Below are 20,085 nucleotides of genomic sequence, written 5' to 3' on the forward strand. Positions count from 1 at the left end.
ACGTCTCTCTCCGGAGTTCTTTGTTGAGATCCACTCCTGCTTGGCCACGGTGAGCTCAGTGACAAGCATCTGCCTTTCGGCTAAAGCTTTCCTTTTCAGTTGTTGAAGGAGTTCCTCCGCTGTTGAGGGGCAGGCCACCTTTTCTCAGCTCAGCTCGTGGGAGTTCACAGCCTCAGACTTCTGAGGCTCATTCTTCAGCTCCGCGTTTTCCAGGAGCATGGCCTCTTGGTCTGTCCTCTCAGCTGAGATCAGAGCTTTGTGGTGATGTTTTAGCTCCCAGCTGTCCAGCTGAAGGACATCCATGACTCCGGAAAGGACCCTGATCTTACCCCAATCAATATTACAGAGGTTGCTGCTCAGATGTTTGACTCTGAGTTTCTTCATTAACTGATGTGTTGAATACAGTCACTGAAACACTTGTGGCTGGTAACACACAGTGTTTTCTATTTGTCTGTAAAGGCCTGTAATAACAAATGGATAACCTACCGGGTCTTTTGGGTTGTACTGGATGGTGTACTCTATCTGCCCGTTAGGACCATCATCAATGTCTGCTGCTCCATTGTTCCCCCAGAAACCAGAGAAGATGGTGGTTCCTACTGGCGTGAGCTGAAAACACAACAGAGGCAGAGAATTTCAGAGCCTTTGTCTACAAGCTCACACGACATGATGTCAAAGACTTTAACACTCTGTACCACTGACATCAAACAGCTTCTATCCTGTATTGTTGTGTCTTGTCTTCCTGACAGTGTCATGCAAACATCTTCTGTCTGTATGTGGCAGAGATGGGGGGGGGGGGCATTAAAAACTCCTCACATGCATCTGGATGTAAGGGATCTTGATACCCCACTGTCTCTACAAGACAAACAGACAATGATTTGCAGTTTTATGTTCATTGTGCTCAAATGCGGCTCGAGAAGGCTCTGGAGATAAAAACACAGGCAGCACGGTTTGTCGAACTTTCCGTCTGTTTGTAGTTTATGCCTCAGTCTCTCTCTATCACTACAGTGAATGTTTGTCACACCTCATTGCCCCATCAAATAGAAGTTTTAGATAAAAACAGGACATTGGGTAATAGAAAATCATGTATGTTGGTGTTTGTCTCAAGAAAAAAGAAAGCGTGGATATCTTTATTTTGGTCTCTGACTTCTGAGATCACCACCTTCTGCTTCCCTACTTCCCATTTACTTTATTGTTTTTGTGCATTTTGTTGCCTGTAATCAAAGCATGACATCGACGACTGGTCACTGATTGTCCGATGCCTTAAATACATGAAAGGCACTAAAGATGAATCTGATAGCGCATGTTTGTTTTCTGCTGCTGCTGCTGCTGCTGACACAACAGGAGAGCTCACTTCCACAGCATTCTGCAGCAAATCTGGGAACAACTTTGGCAGTTGAGGCAGTATGATGACTCTAACAATGCCTCCCTGGAACTGAAGAGGGAGTGCAATAGAGGAGCAGATACATCAGCAGCAAGAAGGCAGAGTGGTTGGTGTGCATTAGTGTGATGGAGGGTCCGGGCCCGTGGTAGCAGGCCACCTCTACAAACAGCCGCTGCAAACACAAGCTCTCTCCCCAAGCAACTGTCGAAGCTTCAGGGGGCTGTGAGGCATTTCAGAATACAACTGAAAATTCCTCATTTCTTGAAGCGGAGCTTAGTGATCCTGTGATCACTGGGATCCACTGGTGATGGGGATGAAAGCGGGTGAAGGTCTGTGTATCGACTATCTCTAAATAAAGAGACGGTAAAAGAACTACACACTGGAGGAGTCACATTGTTCTGAGGATATTGAGCTTCTGTTCCCGTCACTTAGACCCTTCTGTCACCCTGGGGAGTTTGGACAGTTATTTATTACTGTTGTCTATATTCATTCAAGAGTGAACGCTTGGGCTGCTGCAAATGTAATATATGATACTGTGGTCAGGTTGGAAAACACTGCTCCTGATTCACATTGGAGGATTTCAATGGCTGTTCCAAAGAAGATGTGCTGCCCCACTTATATCACTATATTATCTGTGCCACAAGAGGTGAGAGGACACTTGACCTGTGCTTTGGCAGCATAAAAGATGCATAACAGGTGGCATCTAAAATCACCAATAACCTACCTGATCCCTCTCTATAAACAGCAACTTAAAACCAGCAAGCCTCAGCCAAGAACCAGCCAGACGTGGAAAGATGAGTCAGCGGACTGTCTGAGGACATGTTTGGATTGTACATCATGGGGCATCTCCACAGATACCAGTGAGAACTTGGATGAGCTCAAACTATAGTAACAGACTTACTTTGGCGTGGACAATGTTATATGAATGACATGTATCATGATCACCAAATGATAAACTAAGGAGCTTAGTTTTGTTTCAGATCACATACTCCTACCTGGAAATCTCCACTTACAATGCCTGTCCCCAAAACATCAAAACTACAGATCTGAAATGATTACCGTCCTGTGCTCCTAACATCTATTGTGATGAAGAGTCTTGAGAGAATAGCGTTAGGAGCACAGAGGATGCTCTTTTGTATGTACTGTTTTGAATTTAGGCCCACATATTTTAATGGAAAGGCTGTTACAGTTGGAGATGAACGGCAGAATCATCAGTCTTTTTTGACTGATGCATCACAGTAAATGCTGCAGTGTCCTCCTCTATTATTACCAGGGCCCCACAAGGGACTGTTATCTCTCCAGTTCTATTAATGCCTTACACAAACCAATGCAGGGCTAACTCATCTGGTGCTTTCAAAGTTAAATTTGCTGATGATGCAGTGATTGTTGGTTTGATCAGTGAATATGATATGAAAGTATGATGGATGTGTGAGTGAGTTCGTAACTTAGGATGCTAGTTTCCTTTCTCTAAATACCAAAAAAAATAAGGAAATGATGTTTGATTTCAGAGCAAACAGAAGGATTCACCAACAAGTAGCTATTAATGGCGACTGACTAGGAGTTGTACATGAATAGAAACATCTAGGGACCGTAACTGATTAATAACTGATTAATACCCTCCAGTTGAACAAATCTTAGTAATATGAGGTGTGTGTCACCTGTACTTCATTCTTGATTGCTGGCGATGTGATTGGTGTGGAGCACTTTGTTATTGACTGTAATGTCTCCTCTGTTGTGGTTGTATTTCATCAAGCTAATCAACTAACCTTTTATTATTAAGGTTAAAATCAGGCCTATAATTTTGACCCAAATATGACTTTAGTCCAAAATGAAACCGCACATGTGCAACAAGATTACTCATTCAACAGCAGAAAAACAAAAGGGAGATATTTAGTTTGAGAGAAATTCTTAACCTGACAGCTGAACACTCGCCACAGCACATGAAAGGAAGAACTTTGCCAACCATAAATAGCCGTGCTGTATTTTCTGTGATTATGTGTCAAAACAGGAGTCTAATCTCCACGCAGCACGAGAAACATTTGAGATTAAGTTTAATTTAGCTGCTGCACCAATGATTTGTTTCATCATTTCCCTCAACAGGGTTATCTCTGCCTCCCACTGATCCAACAATGGCCTTCAGAACAACTCATCCTGTCAGTTTGCCACTTTTGGATACAGCCCTAATGAAACAACTCCAGACTCAGGCACCGGGGCCAACTTATGAAATCAGCCACAAGGATCACCTTGTCCCCAGAAACTTTCACAGTGAACTCATAAACTGTGTCCACGCCGTTCTTATAAATAACCTTACTGTCTCTCTTATCTGTCAGCCTCAATTTCCTGCACTCAATAACTGTTAGTAACAGACAAGTAAAAGCAGGTTTAATGAAGATAAAGCAGGATAAACTCTTGAGTCAGTCACTCAATACGAAATATAATGCATTAGGTGGTTGGAGTTCTGGGGGCAACAGGAGTGAATTAGACAATAGCTGTCTGCCTAATGAGCAGACTTGCACTCAAATCTTAATTATTACCCACATCAGAATAAATGTATTCACTTTTTTTAAATTATTACCGCCACATTTACCTTGGTCTGGCACAGGCATCATATTTTAGAGTTTTTTACGATGCATCTCCTAAATTGTATGGTGGTCGTTGAAGTGAACGGATGGAATTATTTTAGTGGGAGTAATGAGAAACTGGAGAGCTGTAAAAGGTGGTGGGGTGGAGGAGGAGGAGGAAAGACAACCAGAAATATATGGAGTGTGGCAGAGGAAAGGTGGAGAGGTTGAGAAAAGGTGACATAATGAAGATCTGGGAGTGGTGAGGGGGCATGGGCGTGGGGGAGAGGGGAGGGGAGGGAGAGCTGCGAGAGCAGAGAGGAGAGAGGCCAAGAGAGAAAGAGAGGCTGAGGAGACAGATTGAGTTGGACAGGCTGTGGAAGACTGTATAATGAGATATTCTAGTGGGTACGACTTGGTCTGTGCTGGCAGCAGGCTACATGTATCCTTGTCCAGTTTAAGTTTGAACCTCCTCTAGTTAAAATCTGCTCCCCAGGACTCCGGAGGACACACTAACGGTGGGATTGGCATCTTAAAGACTATTCTGGAAGCCTCCGAAAAACAGATTTAGATCCTTTTCTTGGCTGCCCCCAAAAACTCTGCTTCTCCCCTGCTTACAGTACTGCCCTTAAACTTTAGTTTGACAGCAAAACACCATGTATGATACTGTTTGGTGGAGGCTTTATTTAAAATGCATTGCAGTATGCACCCATGCCAGGCTACATTTTGTGAGTGCAGGTCGTCGCTGTGTGGATGCGGCCTCTAACGCTGGCACTGTTAGCCCCACGCATGACCCCCATTGCAGCATGGGAAATGCTTGGTGCAGCACAACTGATCTATTGTCCTCATGCCGGACTGGACTGTAGCTCTCTGCCCCCTCTGGTCTCTAGTCTCAGACCCAATGAGTCCTGTTCCTGCCACCATGAAAGACAGCAGCACTGCAGGATAAGTGCAGCAAACGGCTCTAGATTTAGGTGAAAGACTGTAAAGTATTTCCACCACACTGACTTTTATGGAATTTTTTTTTTTTACTTCACTACATGCCTGTGAGAGACAGAGGATGTGTGTGTTTATGTATGTGTTACTGTGCGTGTGTGTGTGTGTGTGTGTGTGTGTGTGTGTGTGTGTGTGTTTTACCTCACTGACAGCGACATAGTATCTTGGCTGCTGGAAACGTGGTGCGTTGTCATTGCGGTCTCGAACAACGATGCGAACTTCATGTAAAATCACGGTGCCTACCAGCTCATTGGTGCACTGAACCTGAACCACGATGGACTGAATATACGAGGGGGGCTGGAGAGGGGAAAAAGCAGAGGGAAAAGATATGTGGTTAAAAGCTACAATCTTACAGTGCCAATAAATAATTAATTAGAAAATAAAACCAAATAAATCAAACTATTGCACAGACGGCTGCCTGCATCTTGTACTATACTTTTCGTGCCAAATCAGACTTTAAAGAACATCTGTTGGATTACTTTGCAGCAGGAGGCTGGTTGTTTTCCAGTTGAGATGGAGCTAAAACTCTCTGAGTTTCTCACAATAGATGGGAAAAGTTAGAGAGCCGTGAAAACGTGCGTCTGCCATGTTTAAACTCTGGTCATTTGAAAAAGCCAAAGAAACAAGGAGGTATTATCTCCATCTGCTCTATTAAATATGCTCTTTATTTCAGCAACAGTAGTAATACCTGTGTGATTGTGTGAAACACCAGACACTGTAAGATAGAAAATGAGCTGGACCCCCCCCCCAAAAAAAACTAAAATAAAACAGTTCAGTGGCCTTACGTCTCTGTCCAGAACCCGGCCGGTGCTGTTGAGGTAAAGAGCTTGTTTGGAAGGGTCAAGGATCACCCAGTGGTCATAGTTATCCCTTAGAGACAGAGAGATGGTACGATCCGGCCCCTCAGCCACGCCGTTTATCTGCATGTTCTCCACCAATAACGTTCCTGAAAATACAATAAAAAGAGTTGTGGAGAGAGCGACAGAAAGTCTAGAGTGCCTGGAAATGGGATATAATTCAAATAACTTCTGCAGAGAAATAAAGAGAATAAAACTTTATTAGTGAAAGAACAGGAAACAGAGACAGTCCAAAGAGAACCTTGTGTTTCTCTTCATGATCTCCATTCATCATATGTATGAGGAAATTGCGTTACGGTTGTAGCCAAGGTCAAGGTCAATTAGAAGAATAAGCACACAAACATAAAGAGAGAGAGAGAGAGAGAGAGAGAGAGAGAGAGAGAGAGAGAGAGAGAGAGAGAGTACAAAGCAAGTGGAACTCTGTAAGATTAAATTAAATATGGCAGGTCAGTTATGGAAGCTACTCCGTCTTCGGTATACAGTACCTGGAATACTTAAGACCAACTGGACCACAAAACAAGATCAACATTTCAGAGAAAGAGAGAGAAAGCTGGTCTGCCGGGATACAGCAAAATGTTCTTATGACTTCAACACTTTCATCTGCATAATTTCTTCCACGAAAATACCCCACACTCAGAATCAATAAAAGTAAACATTTTAATAAGACGGTCGGCACAGATGGGATACAACTTGATTCATTTAACGCAGTCAGATGTGGGCGGAGAAGCGATTTGGGAAGGAGAGGAATATTGAAAGGGAGAGGCAGAGAAATACAAACGGGGGGACGAGGCACGATCTGTATGGAAACCGTCAGCTGTATATTTTCAGGCCATGCATGTTTTCCGTCAACCGACACAAAGCCAGGAAACAGTTGTAGGAGAGGAGGAAGAGGGGCCAGAGAAGCAAAGTTTCAAGAGATGAAGAAGAAGCAGATGGAGAGTCAGATAGACATCTGTTTCATAGGAACGTCCTGACTTTGTTGGTGATTGACAGTGCCAATAAAAACAGAGCGCTGACGCCAAACTTCATAGAATTCTCCAATTCTTTGTGTTAATATCTCAATATCAAAACTCCCACATGCACCTAAGATGTGATTAAATATACTGGATCTCACAGAGATTTCAAGGGCAACTTTGGTCTGAGTTTTAAACACTTTCATTTACACTTGGCGAAGTTCACATGTTAATTCGTGTGTTTAATGAGTTTCATAAACCAATGTCTGGTTGCCAAGATGAAAATACGCTGTCATTACCTGTCGAGGGTCATTTTAATATGTGAGGAAGAAAATAAAAAAAATAGAGAAGCAAAAAGTGTAACTGCTTGACTCAGTATGGCTCCAAATCATAAGAGACCCATTATCAGGCCCTACACGCTGCATTATTAATCAAAAAGCGTGTCCAGGAGAAAACAACTACGCATCGCTGGACGCTGCAGGTTTTTAGCCTGACACACAATTTTCCATGTGCACTTGTGTGTGTGTTGACATGGCTGCAACATTAGGACTGTAAGTGGAGAAAGAGCAAAAGTTCATGAAGAATTTCATTTGGCCTCTGCCCTTTGACAGATGTTAGGGGCTCACCTGGATTCGAACACACACGCACACACACACACACACACACACAAATAAATCTGGCTGTGAGGTAGCTTGACCTCTGGACCATCACGAATGAGCACACAAACCACTGTGTGTGTATGTGTGTGTGTGTGTGTGTGTGTGTGTGTGTGTGTGCGTGTGTGTGCGTGTGAGACAAAGGAACAGCAACAGACAGAGAGTGAAAACATGGGATAAAGACAGATTGTAAAAAGTTGAGGAGGCCAGCAGTGTGTTTGCGCACACACACACACACACACACACACACACACACACACACACACACACACTGAATGATCTTATATCTTGATCTGCCAGACATAAAATTGGGTCATGGCCTTCTGTGCTACCATGGAAACCGTGTCAAATGCCTTGCTGTGATTCCCTGATGTTACATAAACAGGGAAATTTAATGAAATTGGTTTCTTTATATGAGAAATGGAATAGAAAATGGAATTCATTAGGAGAGGTTCGTTCCATGCCATCTTCCAGCCATCTCTTTTCTAGTTTTCTGCTTCTGTCTTGTAAAATGAGTTGTTTTTTTTTTTTTTAAAAAACAAAAAAAAAAACCAAAAGTACAGGCGGCGAAGAAAGAGACGGATAGTGCCTACACCTTGTGTGACTGTTTCTAATTTAATCCCATACACTGTCCAATACAAATGGGCTCTTTTCACAGTGACCTCACTTCATAGGAAGTGTGACTGAACACCGCACTCGGCAGCACCTGATTAAATTGACCCGTGTGTTAAAGCACACAGGCAGAACTGCATGAAGCCTGTGAGTGTGTGTGCGCGCAGCAGCAGAGACAGCAGAAAGAGGGAACTGTCCAGGAAAAAGAAGCACAAAGAGCAATTAGAGGGCAAGAGAAATGAGAAAGCTAGCAGCGGAAAGTGAGCTGAGAAAGATTGGGTTGAATGAGAGGCCGATAGAAGTAAAGAGTAAAGAGAATATTAGGAGGAAATGAGCATTGTGGCGGCGCATTAATAGAATTTTTACAGGACATTAATTTAGCTGAATGTGGCAACGCTGCTCGGGTGTCAGCCAGGTGTGAGGCATGGACTGAGAAGTGATCATTACATCTACCTGCACCTTCAGCTCCTGCAGGGGGGGATGAAAGAGGGCCGAGGACCAGTACGCAGCAGGTAGAACTACAGAAGTAATGGAGTGAGTGTAAGCCTACATGAAGTGAATCTGACCTGACATAATTTAACCACAGAAATTCATTCATTAGCCGAGGTTTGGTCATGTTGAAGGAAGGTAAATGAACTGCAATTAAAGCATCAATGCTTTAATACTTTTTCATTTTAACAATGGACTACTTCTATGTGAAAGGGTTCACTCGTACTGATGAACCCTAAAACAATTATCACCTGCCGCTGCAGTTTCTCTTAGGTCTACTGAGTTCAAGCTCGAAAACCCACCGTACACTACATACTACACGGGCAAAATTAAGTGACAAGCTGGTGAACACAGTGAAGCATTTGGTAGCTAACAAGACAGGTATTTTTTTGAGGAGTTGGCAGAGACCAAAATTAGACCCAACAAAGTCAGAAGCTTCTCAAAAGGGACGAAAAGCTCAGGGAATGAGTCACAGTGAGGAGTCTTACAAGACAGTAGCATTATAGATTTAGTTTTTTCATTTTGTCTGGTATGACATGAGGTTAATTAATGTTTTGTGTTGACATAACTTGCTGCAGAGGCTAGCTGATAGCCCATCTAGAGTGGGTCAAGGGTTTCCTTTGGCTAAGCAACACTGAGGTTCATTTTCATTGAAATGACAGGAACACCCAGTCAGGCACATCCACCAAAGCAAATTAAAACATGTGCAGTGTATGTTGAGGATGAATGTATGTCTTGTAGAAAGCCCAAGGGCAGTCGTGTATTTCATTTCATCTGAAAGTTATAGGAAAGGTAAAAAAGAAAAGAAGCCACCTCAGATGTGTTGATCTTTCCACAGCGGCTTTACGTCGTCATAACTGAGTCTTCATGACTAGATTTTCTGTTCATTCATGCACATGCCGACACTAACGTATTTGTTTTTTGTATTTCAACACTGACCTTAACCCTAACATTTAAAACATAACGCAGTCATTTGCAAATGAACTGTGTTTACCGACATCATGTATTACTATCATTTATCCAATCACGTGTTCACAAAGTGGTGAACCTCGCTTCATCCTCGCTCCGGCCTTATCGGAATCATACATTTTGCTACTGTAAATGACAGCTAGAACACATTTATATCCACGTATGGAATAATAATATTTTATCCGGCTTCAGGAGCCCTCCAGCATTACCAGGGGTCAAGCTAGATTAGCGAAGCTGAGTACATTTACAGCAGTAAGTGAAGATGACTGTGTACTATTACATTCAATTTTGTATGCTGTGTCATCTGCTAAATGATACATTCAATGCATCGGGGGAATGTTATTGCGCACTTCATGTTATTATGAAGACCCCTGCTAAAGTGGAGTCTCTTTGCTGTATATGTGTGTGTCTTCCTGCGCATGTAGGTGTGTGTCTGTCCCGCTCTCACACCTATCCACTCATTCCCATCACCCTCATGCTTGATATTAGAAAAATTACATCCCTAATTTGAATATTAGCTTCTTTTATGAGGAAAAAAATCCCGAACTTGTATCTTGTTACTCTCCTCCTCTTCCTCCCCCCTCTCCCCTTCCTCGAGTCTCTCTCCCTTTTGCCAACACCAACCAAAGATAATCACCCTAAAGCGAGATTTTCTATTAAATCTGTAACACTATTTCACAGCCACAGAGCAATATATGGCATTATGCATACAAACCATTCCAATACTAAATTATTCTTCAACAGCCCTGTTAGCAAGATTACTGCACAAACAGGCACAAACACACACTTGTACATTTAGTATGTACACAGTGAACACAGCAGCACAAAGACGGACAAACCACGCAACGCACACATTGTCGCTGCACAATAAGATACACACACACACACACACACACGTATACGCACAGATACAACCATGTGAGCAGAGACTGCAGCTGCCCGAGATTTTAACATCATCCCATTGCAAAGCGCTCAATTACATGCACACTTACAAGCAAGTCTATTTCTGTATGAACACAAATAACAAGTGTGAATTTTTTCTGAAAATTGTATGTGTTTTCAAAATCCAATTTACGTCCCCCTCACCTTTTCAGTTTGATTTACTCACATAAACATCTCTACCATAATTCGTACTGTCTAGCTGTAAAAAGCCAGAAAGACGGGCTGATAAAATGTTGATATGCTCATCTCAGTGAACTTGTGTGTGCAAACAGCATCAAGCTTAACCAGCCGCGCAGAGTGGTTTGCTGACTTTATATTCCCTGGGTTTCGCCTCTCAGGCTACTGCCCAACCTCTGATAAGCGGGCGTTGTACCTTGAAGTATGACCTGCAGACACTTGGTCAGGGCTGCTACTCAATACGCAGCTAAAAACAGGAAAAACTGTAAATTACTCAAATAAGGAATATTGGATATGACAGTAAAGGACAGTGCTCTTTTTTTTTGAAGATGCATAAAATTTCATAACAATGTTATTTCATATCTAAATTGATCTAAATGCAAAATGGCAGAAATAGCATTCATTCTTTTTTTTTGAAGAACTTTTGTGTCTCCTGGACTTCTTCTATTAAACTTGGGCACTTGTATCAATCCTAACCTGCCTCACAGAGAGCTGCAATATTGCTTAGAATATAAAGAAAGTTCCATTTACATAAGTGATTTCATTTGAGCAAACACACACTGAAGAATTGTCATGGACAGATAACATGGGTGGCAAGTGGGAAATGCAGAACAAAGTCTGATACGTAATTACCAGTCCCACGCTTATGTGCACATCCAGTAAACACTCCTCTGAATGAAGCATATAGAAGAACACGGTAAATATAGACGTGCCAGCTGGGTAGATGGAAGGCGACGGCTATCCTCTCTGTCTGGTGTTGCTATGCTAATCTCTTTTTGTCAGTTAGGATTACAGTGATCAGTACTCACAATTCAAAACTTTGTTAAAAAGCAGACATGGCAAACATTATGACAGGTTTCTGTTTCTGAACTGCAATCTCTGGGCTGGAGATAAGAGGGAGATTTAACCACTCGGAGCAACTTGTCTGTGTACATTTCACCTTCCCCCGAAAGATTTAGTGGCCTTCATCGAGGCCAATGTAAGCCTTAATTTACTTGTGACCAAAGTAAGGATTAAACTCATCAATTAAAATGTGATCCCTCCATGAATAACCTCCTCTGAACTTCCTCCAAACACAGAAGCCTGCACTATAACAAACTCCTGAGGAGACTCTGGGATCGTGTGCTTGTTTATATTCCTCTGTGCAGCCTAAATGGCAGAGCCATCAAACCAGGAACCACTAATTAGCTAAGACGATCTTAAACCGTTTGCGCTAACTCTGGAAACAAAAATACACTGAAGATATTTCCTTTGGTGTTCAGATAAAAGGTGTCTGAAAACTCTGGCAGCTTTATTTTTGTTTAGTCAAGTGGTTCAAAGTGACAGAAGAGAAAAGAAAAGAAGGAGAAAAGTCGAGCAATTTGTCTCAAATATTCAAATTACAAGTTCTTGTCAAACTAATGTTCAGCATCCAATACTATCATTTGCGGTATCGGATGAATTTGCAGGATTCATTTGCAAAACAACTCCTTTGACACACAACATCAGCGTTTGGCAATTAAATGTGCAGTGAGTGACTGAGGAGAAAGATAGCTGATTGTTCCCACATCGTCGATGACTGAGCCGCCCACCCAAAGCATCGGCGCTTCACGACCTGGGAATGAGACTCAACAGTCGTGAATATGAAGCTACAGATAGCAGCTGGTTTTTGGGTTGCTTATGGATGATGAAATTCTATAACGCAAGCACACATACAGAGACAGACACGAAGACACTCATATCGTTTTGTTGTTTATGCTCATACACGGTCATTTAGCTCAGACTGAATGAGCGAATGTCTCATCTCCTGGGACAGGGATCAGACTCAGCTGGCACAGTTGGTGCTGACCTAATGAATATTAATGAGTGCAGGTTACATGTCAAGCCAATCAGCATCTGCTGAAAAAGTCAAGATCATCTAACAGTGTTTGTTTAGCATCCTGTAAAAGGTTAGGATTTAAATCAGCCTTGAATGAAGAAGGAGGACAGATGAATACTTTACCGTTGGGGCTTTCTTCGTCTATGGCAACGATGGTAGCAGGAGGACCCGACCGAGACAGCTTACATTCTGGGAGGGTGACAAAGAAAAAGGGAGAATTTAGGGTTAACATCGGTACCTTTTAGGCTTTCACTGCTTTAAATCCATCCTAGAAAAAACTGAATTCAATTGTGAAGCTCATGGATGGTTTCACTTGATGATGATGTTAGTTTTTAGAGGGGGCGTCCAAACTTTTTCTCTGGGAGGACCCAAACTGGAACTTGGCTTGACACATCTATTGTATTACATTGTACTGTTAAGAGGGAAAACGGTACCAGGATCCCAGATTCCCTTAACTGACTGACCTCCTGCTTAAAGTGTCACTCTGCCAGCCATGCTCAGATTATGAAAAATAATTCATAATTAGGGATCCTACATACTTAAAGAGCATTTTCTTCAATGAAACAGAGATTTAAATGATATTTTTAAGTTCATTTTTAAACTTTTTTTCATGAGGAACATCTGCTGGGCCAAATCAAACCTTACAGCGGGCCAACTTTGGTCCACGGGCCACACTTTGGGCAGCCCTTTTCCTTGAAATATAAATACACATTCATAGTGTATTTACTGTGTGTCAGAGTGTGGTAATGGGTGGCAAAACTGTGCAAAAGCTGTAAGGGCAACAGACACGAATAAAGGGTAAGCTTAGCAGATATAATCCAGAGCTTATTAACCTCATTGTTCTCCCTACAGTGAGAGAGAAACAGCAGAGGAATCATATCATTGGAGTGAAATGTAGTAGAAAAATAGATGAGGTAATGGAGGCGAGACTTGACAGCGAGAAGAGACTAATGCCCTTTTTTTTCCTAAGCAGTAACGACTGACGTAGCCCCCCACAACCACCTCTGCAGGGTTAGCAGGGGTTAATAAACTTGCCCAATGACTGAACACACTGTTAACAGAGAAAGGAAAGGAGATTCTTACCCTCATATTGCCAGTCTGCAGTTTGAGACGGCCGCATCCCATCAGGAAGGAGAGGAGAGAAGAGGAGAGGCAGCCAACAGAGGGAGGATGAGAAGAAGGAAAAAGCAGAAGAAAAAACTCATGAAAGATAAGAAATAACCTCCAGAGAAAAGCAAGGCACGAAAACAACCAATGGAAAAGAGAGAGAGAGGGGAGTCAAACATGAACTGCCGTAAGTGGGTTTGAAGTTTTGGAAAGGAGGAACAGTAGAGTACAGTGTGTGTGTGTTTACATGTACAGTATACAAGCGTTGACGTGCTTATCTCAATAAGCTTTTCCACCTCCATTCACAGCCACCGCCCGCACCTACTGTATTACTACAAGGCGAAATAATTTTAACCCGAGCTGGAGGCTTAAAATGGTCCCATTCAGAGGGAAAAACAGCATCGACATTCAAGGATTCTCCTTTATCCCTCTGTCCTTGCCAGAATACGGAAATACAAGAACACCCACATCCACCAGACAGAGCAGCAATATCGTACAGCTCTCGAGGACGGTTGGGAAAAATCCCACAGGGAGGCTGGAAGACAGATATGTGCTCACCTAGAAAATAAACTTCATGGAACAATGATCGCACTTTCTCTCTGTCTCTCTCTCAGTCTGTCTCCCTCGCTCTTCCCCTCCACGATTAAGCATTACAGCTGTGCGACATCATAGATTATCTCAGGATCCATCGGTATTGTGTCTTGTTTCTTGCTATGGGAGACAGTATTGAATGTTCCCAGATATAGATTTAACTGTCCTGAGACTCCAAATTAGCTTATCTGAGTGCTGAAAATTATTGGTTTTCCAATTTGTCATGCTGAGAGGGAGACAAGGAATGTTTTCTTAGCTCATCGGCACGCTCGTTTAAAATGAACCCTCGGACAAAATGTTAGCTTTTTCATTTTACAATGAATGGATATGACATGACTTATCTAGTGGAAAATAAACCATTAATTACGTTCATAGTTGTCATGTTAGCTACTTGTTAGCTTGTCCACAGATTTGGCAGTTATTAGCAAGCAAGCCCTGTTTCAAGCTCTGAGATCCTTTGAGGCAGCGAGTCAAGTAAAGAAGCCCAAACTGTGCTCAATGGTGAGCTCTATAGTCTGTTGGAATTTCCAATTTGCTAACCTGTTAGCTACCTGGCAATGCTACGTCTACATCAGTGACACTAGTCAACTTTATTTTATGCTTATTATAGACTTCAGAACCGATACAAGGATTATCATCAGTGACAATGTTTTTTTTCAATCCAGGGAGTGTGACAGGTGTGATGGATTTGGGAACTTTTGAGCGAGCCCAGTCTTCATGCTTTATGCATTATTTTCTCTACAAACGTAAAGAAATGTAAAGGCTGTGCCAGCGGCTTCTTTTATAGGGACGTTCATGCTAATAGGCCTTCCCCTCGCTGCACCTCACTGTGCAGGTGCCCCAACAAAGCAGCAGATGTTAATGATTTGACCAGGATGTGAATTATCATGAGCTTTCCAACCACAGACATGGCGTCCTCCACCATCCAGGGTCTCTGTGGTGGAGTGAGCATTTTGCCCCTTCACCTTTTTGAAGCTTTTCTAAGGGTGCAGCTCAGGTTAGCAATCCAGAAAGATGCATGAGCCATGGAACAATAGTCACTAGTTACATCACACTCTACCAGCTGGCCTGTGTGTATGTGTGTGTGTGCATGAGTGTGTGTGTGTGTGAACAGCAGATGACAGATGTGTATCCCCTGCTTGACTGCCTTTTTATCCTTCAGTGTAAGCTGATGCCCCTCATCTATTACTAACCAGCCATTTGTTCTCTATGGGGCATCGCTGGCTGCTTCTCTCCCCTCGGCCTCTCCTCATCTGCCTCCCTCTCTCTACCTGTCAGTCTGCTTTCCCCCTCAAATAATAAAAATTAAATGGGATGAAACAGCAAACAGCCCCAGTTGTTACTTAAAGTGACAGATGAACATGATGAGATATCAAACCGAAATGAGCTAAATCTCGTTTTCACAATCTGAATACCTGCAAGGGATAGGTAATGCTAATTTAAAGTCCAATTTCTCCCCGTTTATGATATATTTGAAGAAACTGTGGGCACAGTAACAAATGCTTCCATGCTTTTGCACAGAAATGCAACCATGAAGATGAAATGAACTAAGCTGCACATGTTAGCAGGTCCTAAATTTAATCATGTGTTGCAGTAATTTAATTTCTCTGTGTATGACAGTTAAGTTAAACCTCTCTTGGTAGGAAATTTAGATGAAGAGTCAATTGCATAGAAATGCAAATCACCTGCTCTTCTTTCACAAAGGTCACAGGCACATTTCCTCACAAGAGTACACTTGCTTGTATGAAATGAGACCCAATGAAAGGGCTCCTATGGGATAGTTAGTGTTCTCTTGTATGTAGGTACTTGTCTCCTTTAAGTGTCTACTCATGCTCACCCTCCAAAGTTTCCTTGTGCATTTCTTCCCTCATCAATATGTGCTTGTCTTCCTGTAAGCACTCACTTATCCTCGCGTAAGCACGCACTTGTGCTCTCCTCCTTCAAAGTTTCTGGAAAAAATAATCACTGAAATGACTTTGTGCATGAGAAGGGAATAAATCCATCTAATGCCAGGTTTCTGTCAAGGTGATGAAAAGCCCCATGGGGAGCTGTGTGAGGGGAATGAGGGTAGAGCGTTCAAGGTGTGGACCACATAAAGAAAAGAAAGAAAAAGATGTAAAACTTTGAAAAAGACCTTTCCATTCAGACAATATCACAGGCAGTCAATGGAAAAAAGCTCCCTCTGTTTCAGATTTATCATCCACGCCGACGCCTTTTTATTTAAACCTGTGAGTGTTTCAATCAATATCTTCTTTATTTACTATTCAAATGCTGTCCATCTAAATTTGGCAGCCAGAATAAGCAGGTAGGGGTTGCCAAGAGTGGCAGGAAAAAAAAGTCCCCGTGAAGAACAAAGTCGACTCAGGAAGAAAAGAGAAGAGTGACTGTGACTGCAGCTGAAGACCACAGCAATCACCCAAGAGTCCAAACGGGCTTAAAACAGCTACTGTTGTTCAGTACACACAGACACACAGCTTAGCAACTGTCTCCATGACACACACACACACACACACACTGTTTAGGAACTATTTCTTCACGCCACTTCACACAGTTAAACACAACGGAGGCCGTATGCCCGTCTGCCTTACATGCTCACACATGCTCGAGTTACCATAAAATATACATGCTGCGACTGTGACTCAATGGGGCACCTGCACGATGCTGTTTGTGTGTGTGTGTGTGTGTGTGTGTGTGTGTGTGTGTGTGTGTGTGTGTGTGTGTGTGTGTGTGTTGAGTCAGGATCCATTTGATATGTAGAACGAGTAACACACACACAGAAAAGCTGCCACATCGCCTACAGCTCAGATGGTAATATCGGCTTTAATGCTGCCTCATTGTCACAATATAAAAGAAATTCCTTGACCCTCTTTGAAATCACAAATTGCTGTTTTGACACTTCTTCCGTGGATTAAACGAACAAGATATATTAGCGAGCTTTAGTGCAAGCCTTCCGACAGAGCTAGGCTAGCTGTTTCCCCCTATTTGCAGTGTTTATGCTAAGCTAAGCTAAGCTGATTGGATGCTGGCTTTAGCGTCATGTTTAACTGACCGATATGATTGTGATGTTCTCTCTTATGCTTCTCATCTGATTCTCGCCAAGAACGGGAATTACAAGTATTGCTTTACAGCCAACAGGTAATCGTTTACTGCAGGCTTGTCTTTTACCATACACTAGAAAGTCTTTTTGAAGAAAGCATTTACCTTGGCATGCAGTATGTTTGGCATAGCAATGCAACATACTTATGACAGCTAAGGAAGGCCAGAAGCACATAGGAAAGAATTTTCTTAGCAAACCTGAATACTAATCTACTGAGAAATCAGCAGTGTGTCCGCAGAGGTTAACTCCATGGCACAGAATCAGATGACATGGACTAGCAGGAGGCATTGGCAAGCTGAGGATGCTTTCTTCCCAGATGACAGTGAAGAATACCACAGACTTTGGAGCCATCACACTGGCCTGCTTCCACCGAAATAATTGACTCGTTTCATCTGATGATGTTTCAGACTGGGCCTGTGAGTGATGCACTGTGGGCCCATTTAACAGGGCAGGAAAAGGAGCAGGCGGTCCTCTAAAGATTATAACGTTCTGCATTTGTGCTTCTTACCCACTGGGGAAGGGGATGAATGCTGGCAATGCAGTAAAACAAATAATTTTAAACCGACAGTTTGGGGAATTATTTGATGACATTGCTGAGAGCTGGGTGAGAAAACTGACACCACTCTCATGTCTGTGTGATAAATATGTAGCTACAGCCAGCAACCAGTTAGCTTAGCTTAACATAAAGACTGGAAAAGGGCAGAACAGCTAGTGAAGTTTCATATTAAACTAGTAACGGCAATGTATGTATGGCAATGTATATGTCCAAGAACAATGTGAAAAACCCTCAAATTAATGGCAAAAACCAAGCAGAGGTGCCCTAATTCAGCCCCAACACTTTCTTTCTAATATGAGTTCAGAGTAGTTTCTGAAGCATTTTTAATCAAGATTTTGATTGTGCCATATTTGTGCTCATTTGAGCTGAAGTTGTACTTGACTGCATTCTGCTTGTTACCATCTGTTAGGAACTCGCATGGCTACCTTGCCTGGAGTCTAGACTGTGAATGGGAAAACCCAGTGACGGTGAACTCCAAAATATGCTGGAAAAATATGTTAGCATACAAAAAAGGCAAACAGACGTCATCTCGGGAGACGTCTGTGTTGATCAGGGTTCTGAAAAGATTTAAAGGAGAGAGGAGATAGAAAAAGCTGTTCCCACTGGTGATTGATGGCCGCGGAATTTGGATGTGGCACAGTCAAAAAATGGCAGAGTAAACATTTTATGATGAAACTGTCCAGTCTGATCAATAAGGCTGAAGTGAAATGGAGACAAGAGAGGAGTCTTCCATTCAATTTGCACTTGCATCAAGCAAGATCTGTCGAGACGCAGTAAAATCTGCAGAAAAACGTGTTTTGGGTTTCTCTTACACATGCACACAATGACATTGATGAGGATTAATGGCATCACAGTGGCCTAATATTGTGAACAATACGTATATAAGTGTATGTGTGTAGCATTCCCACAGTGTGTGTGGGCGTGTAGCCATTAATAGCGTTCCACACGGTTTGTAAGTTAATTACAAATTGGGCCTTTTTGATATAATTTAATTAATAGGCAAAGAGCCGCTTTGAGATAATTTACTTATTAAAAGCACATTATTAAAATTGCGTAAACGAAATAAAACAAGAAGCCACGCGAGTGACTTCTTCCATTCATTCTCACCGGCGCGCTGGTGTCTGTTCCGCAACATGGCTCACAATACACTTCAGCCCGTACACCAGAAAGTTTGCTGCGGCATTGACTGGCTGGCTGACAGGCATGACTTCTAAAAATACGCTGCGCAATCTTTCAAACAAGAGGATTGAGAGATATGGTCATAAAAGGCTGAAATACAGGAGCGGACAGACAGGAGAAAGGGTGTTTTTTTCCTCTAAAAGTTCTCATGTGTCATGTCCTTTTTAAGCTTCCATCAGCAGGTACACCAATCTACGCCTCTCCCAGGGGTCCGATTCCTCTCCGTCTTCCCTCCTCTACCCAACCAGCCAGCCATTCATCCATCACCCATTCATCTATCCCTCCATGCTTCCCCCCCCCTCCCGATCCATTCATCCATGGAGGACGGAGGACAAAATTGGAGAGGAGACGATCCGGGGGGGGGGGGACGGAGAAGAAAAAAAAGAAAGGGAGGATTGGCAGAGGAGAGACTGAAAGAAGGAGAGGAGCAAAAGGAAAGGATTGTAGTGGAGAGACAGTGTGACCTTGCGTTAGATTGATGTATCTCTGGAGAAAACGGATTGTAAACCCGCTCGCACACACACACACACACACACACACAAAGGCATACATACACACTGGGTGTGTGTAGTAGCTCAGTGCTGTAGGGATCACCACTTTGTCACTGTGCTGGCTTATCCATTATCCTGACTCTCTCTCCCTCTCTCTGTGTCTCTGTCTGTGTGTGTCAGGTCTGTTCCAGCCGGTGCAGGGTTGAACACAGCTGACAGTGGTAGTGGTGGTAATCAGACGGTAGTTGTTCCGAGGACACATGGTGGAAATACATAAGCACCCCCCAGTAACAGCAAATGCCACGCAGCAGCTGTAGGATCCACTCTGCTGTCTGCAGGTATAGCCTGGATTCTCTAAAGGTTTGCAAAACAAAAAGATTTAAAAGGCATTGTTTGAAATTTTAGGTCAAGCGTTTATTGCTGTCTTTCTGCGAATGAGATGAAGAGATCAGCGTCAATTTCATGTCAGGCACCTGTTCTGACTGCCTGTGACATTAGGGAGCCATGTTTTAAAGACACAGTAGACACGTAACAAAGTCCTTCTTTGCTCTTCCTGTGATACATAAAGAATATTTTGATGATGCACCTTAGGGGGACTTGCTACAGCTTCATA

At 42.7% G+C, this 20,085-nt stretch overlaps 1 protein-coding gene across 1 annotated transcript in view; it reads right to left on the minus strand.

Moving 5' to 3' along the window:
* The window catches only part of LOC143339170 (protocadherin-15-like), a 168,446-nt gene that overhangs the window by 114,385 nt on the left and 33,976 nt on the right, over window positions 1-20,085 (minus strand). The window contains exons 3-7 of the mRNA XM_076760258.1: window positions 13,535-13,549; window positions 12,575-12,640; window positions 5,724-5,884; window positions 5,080-5,235; window positions 487-606 (exon numbers count right to left, since the gene is read on the minus strand). Of these exons, the coding sequence (XP_076616373.1) occupies window positions 487-606; window positions 5,080-5,235; window positions 5,724-5,884; window positions 12,575-12,640; window positions 13,535-13,549 (518 nt within the window). The remainder of the gene's footprint in view (window positions 1-486; window positions 607-5,079; window positions 5,236-5,723; window positions 5,885-12,574; window positions 12,641-13,534; window positions 13,550-20,085) is intronic.

Source organism: Chaetodon auriga, chromosome 20 (assembly GCF_051107435.1).
Source record: "Chaetodon auriga isolate fChaAug3 chromosome 20, fChaAug3.hap1, whole genome shotgun sequence".
In the NCBI taxonomy this organism is placed as follows: Eukaryota; Metazoa; Chordata; class Actinopteri; order Chaetodontiformes; family Chaetodontidae; genus Chaetodon; species Chaetodon auriga.